At 43.9% G+C, this 11,794-nt stretch overlaps 1 protein-coding gene across 1 annotated transcript in view; it reads left to right on the top strand.

Annotated features, from left to right (window-relative positions):
* The first annotated feature begins 1,448 nt into the window (after window positions 1–1,448).
* The window catches only part of FMN1 (formin 1), a 321,102-nt gene continuing 310,756 nt past the window's right edge, over window positions 1,449–11,794 (top strand). The window contains 2 exon segments of the mRNA XM_024133632.2: window positions 1,449–3,056; window positions 4,430–4,547. Coding sequence (XP_023989400.1) covers window positions 1,674–3,056; window positions 4,430–4,547 — 1,501 coding nt within the window. The 5' untranslated portion in view covers window positions 1,449–1,673.

Below are 11,794 nucleotides of genomic sequence, written 5' to 3'. Positions count from 1 at the left end.
ACGTTTTCCAGAATTTGTTTGCGTTTAACACTGGGGCTCAATCTTCTCGCAGCTTTCTTCAGAGACCCGGTGATTACTATTAAACCATGATGACTATTAAGCCAGTTTGGTTCTTCTGATCCAGCACAGTACCTTATCCATCCCAGGTGCTTACTAAATGCCTGCTGACTGGATGGGATTTGAAAAACACTGAGACCTTCAGGTACGACAGGAAGCTGCCCCAAGAGGCAGCAGGTATGCTGCTGGGAAACAGGGCTGCAATTTTTCCATGTTCTTCACTGCCAGGTTCTCAGCATATCATCACCGTTGGAAACTACATTGAGCTGATGTTTGGTGGTGGTTTTGTCTTTCCTGTTTTTGTTTTAGGCAAATTGGGTCTGTGACAGAGACCTGATAGAGACCTTTCAGGTGTTTTTCCCTTTAGGGGAATGGGGCTCCTTGGGGACCTTTAGTGAATTGCTTTACCTAACAAGGCAGGTTGTGTGTTACTTTGTATCATGCCAGGTTTCAATTTGTTGGTTGGATGGCTGAAGCACAGAGGCTTTGGCCAGCAGGATTCATAAGGAAGCTAGGAAGTCAGAGCTGCTGAACAGAAGCCCAAGGTTGGCACAGAGAGTGTGGAGGGTAATCATTCCTGCCAGGCTGGCTGGGGCTGTTTACTCTGCCACCCTAAGGCTGGTGGACAGTGGGCGTGGTGGGTGCGCTTGCCTAGGTACCTGTTTGTAGAACACTGAGACACCAGGGCAGAGCTAAAACAGCAGTAATCTGAAACCAGTCGAGTTGGTTTTCCTTCTCCGGCTGGGGCAGCTAAAATCTGCATTCCAGATGAAACCTGCGGGGAAGCGGAAGAAAGCACTTTAAAAAAAAAAAGAGAGAAAAAAAAAAAAAAGAAAAGAAAGCTTCAAGGGCAGTAAATTAACTGCTTTTGAGAGTCCTGGGCATCCTGAGATGATCTGTTTCTTTCTTTACTTTTCTTTCTTTGCTTTGGGCTTTGTAAGTGGCTGTTGGTCTGTGTGCACTGCTAGGTTTTTGTTTTTTGGGGTTTTTTTTTTTTTGGCCTGGATGGCACAAGCTTCTGACCGTGATTTAGATTGCAAAAGAGAGCCCGTTAGAAGAATTACAGTCATTTGCTGCTGATTCACTTTTAAATTTCTTCCGCTGCTCCGGGGGGTGGTTGAAGGTTGTCAGGGTCAGCTTGCCGGCTCAGCACTTTCTGGAGCCTCACTTGCTCACCAATGAGGAAGTTGAAAGCGACCAGGAGAACGGCCGGCACTGGGGCGGAGCTCGTGGCGAAGTCCTGGGCTGGGATGAGTGGGGGCAGTCTGACTTTCCCTACGACAAAAAGCCTTTTGTCCCCGGGAATAAATACGGAAGTCCCAGAGGAGCAGCCTCCCCAGTCCGTGTGTAGTAAGGTGCGCAGCCTCGGCTGCCTCTGGGCATAAAGCTCCGCGGACTTTTTACAGTTGCCCCGGACGCCCCATCACCGCGCAAACCGGAAGGAGGGCTCGGGAGGGACCAGAGTCCGGCCAAGTGTGCTCGCCCCGTGGCTGAGTCCCACCGGCGGGCCCTGCTGCCCTCTGTCCTGGAAGTTAAGAGCCGGTGGAGTGGAGAAACTGAGAGAGCAGGGGAAGGTCCCAGAAGTCAGAATCTGCCGCCCAGGGCACGGCTGGGACATGGAGGACGTGGGTAACGCTCCGAATGGCAGTGATGGCTCGGAACCAGGACAACCCGAAGCCGGACTTGACGTGGCCCAGGCGATCCTGACCAAGTTCTCTATGAAATCCCTGTTTGGGTTTACGAGTAAATTGGAATCTGTGCAGCCTGAAGAGGAAGAAGCGGTGCTGAAAGCCTTCCGCAGTTTAGTGGTGGATCCCACGCCTCAGCTGGAGGAGCCCAGCAGCGGCTTGGAGCCGCCGGAGGCAGAGGCTCAGGTTCCACCTGACCTCGGAAATGATGGGAAGACTACGAGGGTGGAGACAGAGACGGGGTTGGAGGGAAGCCGGGGAGAAGCAGAGGCAGGGATTTCTGTGCCTGGTCAAGAGCTGCTTCCACTGGCTGCTTTGAGTGTGTGCAGAGACAATGTCATTTTGGTTCGCGGGACCCTGGTGAACACCACCAGTGATTCTGACTCTGATGATGCAGGCCAGGAGCCAGAAGAGGGAAGCAACGCCAATGGCCCAAAGTCCCCTCGTGGTGTTTTATCTGAGCCATCTGAGCAGCCCCAAGAAAAGCCAGGCGATGGGAGGGAAAATACTGCCACTGGAGAAAGGGGTGATGCAGAGCCCAGTGGAGAAGGTCCTCAAAGGACTCTGCAGGAGATAAACTGCAAATTGGAACCCGACGATGGTGGCCTTCAGACAGAGCACAGCCCCGGCCAGCGACAAGCTGGAGAAGAAGGTTCCAAAGTTCTACCTGTGGTAACAGACCAGAACTCAAGTGTTGGTGTCACTGAGAACACCTCTTCTAAAAAAGAAGTCCCTGGAGAGAAGTCCTTCCAGCTTCCAGCTTTTTTTAGTGGGCTTCGTGTGCTGAAGAAGGGAGCCCCAGCCGAGGTCGGGGAGACCATCACTGAAATTAAACCAAAGGACGGGGACCTGGCTTTGCTTAAGTTGACCCAGCCTGTCCAGAGGTCCCTAGCACAGGCAGGGCCTCAGACAGTGAAGATGGGAGAGAAAACAAATGATCCAAAGGCCTCTCCCACTCTCCTGGAGCAGCTCTCTCAGCTGCTCAACATTGACGTCCCCAAAGCCGAATCGAAGGCAGAAGACCCTGAACAGCCCAGGGGGGAAGAGATGAGTGGCAGTACTTCTCAGGAGAGCCAGAGCGGCCCCGGAGAAGCCCAGACCCAGGGAGGAGAGGTCAAGCCAAAGCCGCCAGAGACTGCCTTGGAGGCCTTTAAAGCCTTATTCATCCGTCCCCCCAAAAAGGGGACCACAGCTGACACCTCTGAGCTGGAAGCTCTCAAGCGCAAGATGAGGCATGAAAAGGAGTCCCTAAGAGCTGTGTTTGAGCGGTCGAGGTCAAGGCCAGCAGATGGCCCCTCAGATTCCAAAAGCGTACGTAGCATTGGGTTTTGTCATAAAATGTGATGCTGCTGTATTTCTTTTCAGGTTTCCTATCAAAGGGAATCTCATATACCGATCTTAGTGACCCTCTTCTAGGTGAAAGATGATTATAGTCAAGTTGTCCTTGTAAGGAGTACGGAGTTGGACAGAAGCGTTTTCTTTCTTCCTTATATTTTTCTGGGTTGTTGTAAGAGAGGTATAAGTAAAGATGTGCAGGTCAGAAAGCGAAACTGTCACTCTGAGTTTAAACATTAATAGGAAATGTGCTTCTAAAAACCAAGCAGCATGAGGGATCAATGCAATCTAGAACTATAGCCCAGATTTCCTCCCCACTTAATTATACCTCTGCAAAAACTGTATTTTTCCTTTGAAAGTCTGCCACTTGGTGAAATACCTGTTTGTGATGTGATTAAAACGTTCTGTGTTGGTTACGAGGCATCTTGATTGAGCACTGGGTTAGTGTGAGACTTGGGTTTTAATTCTGACTGCCAGTTACTGGCTGGGTGACCTTGATCAGCAAAATGAAGAAAATAACCTTTATCTTTATTTGGTTGTTGCGAAGATTAAATGAAGTTAGCACATAGTAACCATGTAATTAGTGAAAGCTGTTGCTATTATTAAAAAAATTATTCAGGTAATTTGTAAGGACTAGCAAGCACTTGTCCAGTGGATCTTAAAATTCATAAGGACAACAGATAGAATTTCTTGCCTAGTAGCAATTTGGCATACAATTATCATTCCCTCATACATCAGTTAAAACATTAAATTTAAAGGTCTTTGGAAAAACTATCTTAGGTTGCAGTTAAAAACTAAATACAACATAGCATTCTCCTAGTTGTAAAAATCAACCCCTATAAAAATAGCTTGAATGTGAAAGCCAACTCATTCATTTTGTGTGTGTGTGGAAAGAAAAAAAAGAAATGATCAATGTGGACATCTTAGAGTAGTGTATCTTGGCCTACAGGTAAAGTTCATGGAAAATGCAAAACTAGTTTTTATATTTTAAATAACCCTGGAGTTTGGGATCTATTTCTAAACATCCCTATAAATGTACCCGCTTATAGTATATTTGTATCTTCAGATCAAAGTGTACTTGTGATTTAAAAAAAAAAGTTATTATGCTAAAAATCATCTATTGAAGGTTGTGTAATACTTGGCCTTGAGTTAGTTCTCTTTCCACCCCAGCTGATCACTTTACATTTCTAGAAAAGGATCGTGTTGGAGTGAGATGTTTCAGTTACAGTGAATGAGAGCAATGTGCCATTAAAATTAATTTCAGAGTTAGCACAGTTGTTCTCAGGGATTAATTGGCTCTGGCCACATTTCATTTAACTTACTCTTTTGTTTGCCCACTTTTCCAACAGCCTGACCACAGCCCCACTGAGCAGGACGATAGGACTCCTGGCAGACTCCAAGCTGTCTGGCCACCCCCAAAGACAAAAGACACAGAAGAAAAAGTGGGATTGAAGTACACTGAAGCAGGTAATGGGAAAAGAAGCCAGGTACCAGGAATGAATCTCTTGCTTCAATGGCTTTTAGTTCCAGCTCAGGAGACTCACAGAATTTAAGTTTTTGTTTCATTATAAAACGTAGTGCTGAAGGCTTTCCTTTTTGGTTTTGCTGTTAAAGTGAACCCTTGCACGCTTATCATTAATGAATCTCTTAGAGATGAAAGGTGAACGCCGTGGAATGAGTGAAGGGGGGCACATGTGTAAAGGAGGAGAACCTCGGGGGAACTAATGGAGAAGGTAGATTACAGATTCCTCAGGAAGCAGGTGGTTGGCCCTCACAGAATGTCGTGTAAGCTGGCAGGGTTGCTGGCAGAGGTAGAGTACGAGACTCCAGAGCTGTAATCTGATTTGTTCTTTGTCTTTGAGTAATGCTTTTGAGCCACAGGAACCTTGTGCAGAGTGAATGTACAGATACCATATCAGTTACTCTTTCACTTTTGTTAGACAAAGCTTTATTTAACGCATGGCCAATTTCAAAGCAATCTAACTCCCTGGAAACCTTCCTAGGAGCTTTGCTTGAATATATTTAAGTAGAATGTGAATCTAGATATTTTTACTCTTTAAGTGAAGGGTTCACGTGAAATTTAAAAAAAAAGAAAGAATGAGAGGAGGATATATCTTAATTGTATATATGTGTGTCTGTATGTATCTCTGATGAAACCTCTTTGTCTTCTTCCTGATATTTGAAGATTACTTAACACAGACTTATATTTTGCTGGTTGTCTTAGGTATGTGTGTCTATTACCAGTCTGTATGGTTATACGGAAATACTTCTTTCAGTTCCTATTGGTTGATGACATAAGTGGATCACAGTTTGGGTGGTTTAGTAATACACAGGTTTTTTCGTAAGATGATAAAATTACAATCAGTGATTGAGAACACAGATGAATCTCAGTTCTACAGCCTGATTGCTTTAGCCTCCATTTACACAATTGCAAACTTCTGACTATCCCAAGACATCAACTACTTCATGACCTTTTTTTCTGACCTGCTTGAATTACAGAAAGAAGGCTATTACAGCCTTGGTGAAAATGTATGTAGCTGTTGCATTCTTCTCGTCTACATTTGATTTTTCCAAAATCGGATTGTTTATGACTGCAATATTGTACCACCTACCACGTTGTCTTTCCTATGATCTGGCACAGTTTGAACAGTGAAAAGTCCTGAAGTTCGCTTTAATGAAAAACCAGAATCCTATAAGTTCTTATTCCTAGTGTATATGGGGTGGCCATCTTCTTTGTGACAATGAGCATTTGCTGAGTAGAGAAGCAAGTGGCATAAACAGCTTTTCAATCTACTTCAAGTCATATTTGGGGGCATTTATACTCTACAGAGATTCCTTAGTCTTTGCTTCTGTCCTCTTCCGTTTCCAGAAGCTCAGAGGCGTGCTATCATTACCTCGCGGTGTAATTACACTCAAAGTCAGTTGCTCTCCCAATCTCTCTTTTTTTGTGTAATGAAATGCTTGTTCTCCAAGCTGTCTAAGGTCTCGGATGAGATGGGGAAAAAAGGAGGGAGGAATTGATGAGTAACGACAGTTCTCTTGGGTTCGTTCTGATGGCACAATGACAGCTTGCAACAGAGAGAATGCTGGCTGTTGTCCGGAGAAGGCACCTAGGTCCCCAGCCAGTTCCCATGGGTGGCAATACTGTGTCTTACTTACCGTGCTCCCAGCCAGGTCTGGTGCTCATTTTCTTGAGAGTCTTGTAGCGCTAATTACTCTGCTGATACACTCTGGAGGTTATCAAAGAAGATACTCCGTGCTTGTAGGAAACTTCTTTTTACCCCATCACTCAGCCAACATATGGTTGTCTTGCCGTTTACTGCTGATCTTTAGGAAGTTAACATTTTCCTTGTGATTTTCTTGAGCTCTGTTGTTGAGAAATCTGGAGTCTTATAAGCATTTGGTTTATAACTTAACATTTTGTGGTATTTCCATCGGTTTCCCTGCCCTTAGGGAAGCAGATTAAAATTGCCACTCTGTAGGGCGCACAGAGACAGAAAAATTCGTTCCAAACTATTTCAAGGTGTTTGAAGTCTTATGCTTTTACATCGTCAGTGCTCTTAATTTTTCCTGGCATGCATAATTCATTAAATTAGTGAAAGGGGAGAGCATGACTATTTATATTTCAAGTGTGCTATCGGAGTTCTGTGCTGTTGACATCGAAGCCCAGTCCTTGGCAGGGCTGGCCAAGAGATGGTGATTTTCATCATGAGTCTCTCACTGTCCTGTGTTGCCCTCGGCTGCTCTGCATGTGCCACTGCTTGTGTTTCCCTCTATTCAGAGTTTATCATTGGATGGTCTTTTTCTGAGGGCCTAGGAGATCACCTAATACTGTAAACTCACTTTTGTTCCAGGATAAAAAAAGAAAGAGCTGACCTAAGGGAAGCTGTCCCTTTAAACTATGGCTTCTGGAGTCCTCTTTGCCGTGTGAGGGGGTAGCTGACCACTGGTGCTGGTGCCCACTGCCTAGGATGCACTCTCCCGCCACTGCCATAGTCAACAGCGTCATCTATAGCTGCTGACGCTGCAGCTACCTCCCTTGGCGGCTAAAGCCTTTGGCTTCCACTAGAGCCTCTGATGCCATTCTGACGTCAGTGTGTCCACCATCAAGGGCACTTCCACTGCCATTCTGTGAGCTCTTGGAGCCTTGGTGATGTGCCAGTTGAGAGGCACTAGGGCTCACTAGAGCTGTCACTCAAGGGACTCGCACAGGTGCTGGGGTTGACTTCTACCAGGCAGGGAGGGTCCCCCTGTGTTCATTCACGCTGTACTTGAATTGCTCTCTCCAATGAGAAAGAATTACTTTCTCCCAAGTCCTGTGCTGTGCTTTCATACATTATTATCAGTGCAGTTCTGCTTTGTGTTTGGGATGCCTCACAGCTATTACGAGTGAAAAGAGCATTTCCCTCTATTCCTTGGAATTGGGCCGGGGACAGCCTGAGTGACAGACTCCTTGTTCTCAGAATTGTCTTTCCTCCTCTAGGTACAGGAGCTTGCTCTCGAAACAAGCTTGGGGGATAGTCTTGCTTTTCTAGGAAGACTCTTTTAGTGGGCTCCTTGCATCCTTAAATGGTTAGTCAACTCAGCTGAGTCCCTGCCACTTTCTTGTGCTGCAGACCAGAAACATCTGGATGGAGTAAACTTGATTACCTTGTGAAGCCCGGGGCTAAGTAAAACCCAGTCACAGCCAACTGAAAAGGTGTGCTATGAAACAAGACAAGGGAATCTGAAAGAAAAATGCAGATGTCTACCTTTAAATTTAATGCTGCAAAAGCAGTTTATCTCATGAGAAACAGAGAACCAGGGATCTGTTCATCCTCTAATATGCTGTCTTGTACGTGGTGAGGTTATATGAGGGTTAGTAACATGCCCAAAGTCTTTAAAAAAAAAAAAAAAAAAAAGGGCTGGAAATTATAAAGATCTAGGTATCATAGAATAATCATAGAGGTAACATGGGGTTAAACTTTTATCTCAAACTTGAATAAAAGAATTTTCTAAACCATATTAGGTCACTTTTTTCTTTTTGCTTTGTGAAGAATAAATGCACTTAGCCATATTTATTTTTTCTTTGGATAATTATACTATTACCATATCAGCCAGGGTCCTGTCAGGGATCGGGTGAGGATGATTTGATTGAGAGTTTGTCCACAAAGGTGTGGACAGGGTTTGGGAGAAGCAATGAGAGATGAAGCAGCTCTCTGGGGCTAGTAATCATGGGAGGTGTTTACAGCCCTAGACCTGAAGGGGCAGGGCCAGGAGAAGCTACTGGAAAACCCAGAATGTCAGAGGAAGGCCGAGTGGTGTGGAGAGGGCTGCCGGACAGGAGCGATGGCCTTCAGTGGAGGGATGCATCCAATCCACGGTGACCTGGCGGCCGGAGGGAATTGTGGGCATAAATGCCCTGACTTCCTTCTCCTGCTCTCTGGTCTCCTGCCATCTCTGCCCTTCACCAAATCCAAAGAGAAGCCAGAGGACTGGGATCCACTTTAGGCCAGACAACAGAGGCCAGAAAAGGACACAGAAAGGGGGAGAGTTGATCTAGGAGGCAAATAGAAGATACTCAGCACAGTTTCACCTGGAGTCAGTTGGCAGTGTAAGAAGGTTCTAAAGCCCATCAGTCTATGCGAAGAATTGGCACCTGACCACGCAGGGGTCTGATACAAGGGCACAAAGAAAAACTCCTGCTTTGTATCCCGTGAGAGGGTTATGTTTTCTACTGCAGTCAGTTCATAGAAAATATAATGGCTACCATCGAGAGCCTTGCTCTTGGCACACCTACTTCACCTTAGTGTAAAGGCTTTGTTTACTGATCTCAGAAAATCTTGCATATGCTTTCAACGTTTCCCAATATTACAAAATAAAATAAATTTGGAAATATCCAAAAAGAGCACGGAGCAAAACAAACTCTCTATAATGTGTTTCATAGAAACATCATTGCCACCATTTTGGATTATGATAGGCCTATGTGAATTTAATACTTAAAATTAAAAAAAAAATTTTTTTTTAATTAATTTATTTTTGGCTGCGTTGGGTCTTCGTTGCTGGGTGTGGGCTTTCTCTAGTTGCAGAGAGCAGGGGCTACTCTTCATTGGGTGTGTGAGCTTCTCATTGGCGGTAACTTCTCTCGTTGCGGAGCACCACGGGCTCTAGGTGTGTGGGCTTCAGTAGTTGTGCCACGCGGGCTTGGTAGTTGTGGCTCATGGGCTCTAGAGCACAGGCTCAGTAGTTGTAGCACACAGGCTTAGTTGCTCCGTGGCATGTGGGATCTTCCAGGACCAGGGCTCGAACCCGTGTCCCCTGCATTGGCAGGCAGATTCTTAACCACTGTGCCACCAGGGAAGTCCCATACTTAAAACTTTTATCACACTGTACAGACTGCTTTTTACACTTGAAACTGTGACTGTCTTTGATTTTTACTACATTTGAACAATATAGAGATTTCATTTTTTTCAAGTTATTGTGTATAATAATGAAAATAACAGTGCTATAAATATTTTTGTTTATAGGTGTTTTCCTTTAATTAGAACACATTCCTTGTGGAATTGCTATATATAAGTGTATATACCTTTTTCAGGTTTTTGGTGCATATTAATTGCCAAACTTAATTTTTTATCTAAAGTTATTCAGTATGAAATCAGTACTTTTAAAACACTGAAAATGCTTTTCTCTCTTATCATTTACTTTTTATTTTACTTGTATTTTCTGGTATAGAGGTTTTAAATATTTATATAGTCAAATCTACCCTCGTTTTATTGTATAACTTTTCTTTTGGCTTAAGAGGACCTCCCCCACTCAAAGATCAGCTCTATGTTTAAATTTCTTAAGTGATTTCTTTCCACCTCTTCCTTCCTTGTCTTCTTGTTTTCCATTTCATGTTGAAAACTTACTTCGGTGCCTAGCCCGAGGTAGAGAGCTAAGACAGCTTCTGTTTTTCTAAGTAGCTCATTGTACAGCAGGCTTCTGGAGTAATTATTCCTCTCCATGATAAGTTTAGGACTGTCTTGGGCTTTCTGTTCTCTTTTTGTATTTTGTACCACTATCTTAATTATTGCAGCATTATAATACATCTCAGAATCTGTTGAAGTTCTCAAGCATACTTTTAAAAATATTTTTTAGCTTTCCTCTTATTTATTCTTCCAGAAAGCCTTAGCCTACTTGGTCAAGTTTCAGAAGGATTGCTTTGGGACTTTTATTGGCATTGCATTAATTTAGAAATTAATGTGAAGGTGGGAATGAGAATTGAGATCTTTAAAATGCTTAGTATTTCTACACAGGAACATATCTTATAAAACTATTCAAGTTTTCTTTTCTGACTTAATAAACTAGGTACATAGATGTATAGATATAGATATATATCTTGTATTTTTTCTAAATGTATTCCCAGGCATATTATTTTTTTAAAAAAATACATGATATGAAATTGTATCATGTAATTTATTTTTCCTGAAAGTCAAATGCATTCCTTAGAATCTAGTGACTCATGTATGCTAGATGCTCTGTAGATTTCCCTCCTGAGGTCAGGGCTAGACTGAGTGAAGGGCACATTTGGACCAACCGATCTCAAGGGTCTGTCCCTCAGTTTTACTCTGGTTAGTGATTCTTAATGTTCTCAGGCTCCTTAAAAAACCTAATGATGATAGAAAGCTGTGGAAGAAGACCCTGCAGTTAATTTTGCATCTACAGTATTTCAGACCCTTCCCCCACCCCATAACCATTTGTGGACACATCCCCCCATCTCCTGCCACCTCCCCAGGTGTAGATGAAGAACCTTTGCTGCAAACGCTCAACCTGGAGCTGGGCTTCCTTTCCTCTTCATCTCCTATTTTGTGTTATGACGATTGGCCTGAAACATCTCCTTATTTATTAGGATATTTTTAAAATATACCATCATGATTTGTGCCTCAGCATCCTGAGAGGAGATGAAGCTAATGTTTGTGAGATTAAAATGGCACCATTTGGGAAACTGGCAGTGACTTAATTACCCATGGGGAAAAAAAAAGGAGAAAAAAGGACAAAGAAGGAAAGCTCTCATGTTTTCCAAAACAAAATGAGCTTTCAGCATGCATCTGGAAAAGCCCTTCTCACCACTGGCTGAACCTCAGAGCTGGGCTGGGGCCTGGCACATAGGCCACCCTACTCAGGGCGAGCGCTGCGGCTTTTGTAGTAAAGAGAACCTAGGTTCAGGCATCATGGTTACTGTGAGCAGGCAAGCTGTCACTGTGTGTGGCATCTCTTGGGGATAACTCACACCGCCTAGAAACTTGGAGTAGCTTCAGGGACATCCCTAGTTAGAGTATTTTAGGTAACCCATCCCTCAACTTAACAAAGATCTGCCTACTTTCTGGTTTGTGTCTAATTTAGGTTCCTTTGGTTATAAAGTGATAGAGCTGTGTGCCACCCTCCCTGGTGAGTCAGACATTCTTGCCTCGCCAGCCAGGGAGAGCTATAAATATCTTGGCATATTTTATTGGCCTACAGTACCTTTAAAAAACTTACTCATTCACAGCTAACAGGCTGCATTAGCCATGAATGGACTTGCCTTTAATGTCATATGTCTAGACAGATTATCCTAAGTGTCTTCTTTCACAGTCTAGGCTATAGGTTTACTCATTGTATATTTCACAGGACTTTGTGGTATGTTACCATCACTTGCATGGAGTTATGACGATGGCCCAGAAATTGGAAGCTGTACAGATTAAAGACCAGGAAAACCT

The sequence above is a fragment of the Physeter macrocephalus genome, chromosome 11, assembly GCF_002837175.3.
Source record: "Physeter macrocephalus isolate SW-GA chromosome 11, ASM283717v5, whole genome shotgun sequence".
NCBI lineage: Eukaryota > Metazoa > Chordata > Mammalia > Artiodactyla > Physeteridae > Physeter > Physeter macrocephalus.
Note: the sequence above shows the minus strand (reverse complement) of the source record. Positions and strands in the feature narration are given on the sequence as shown.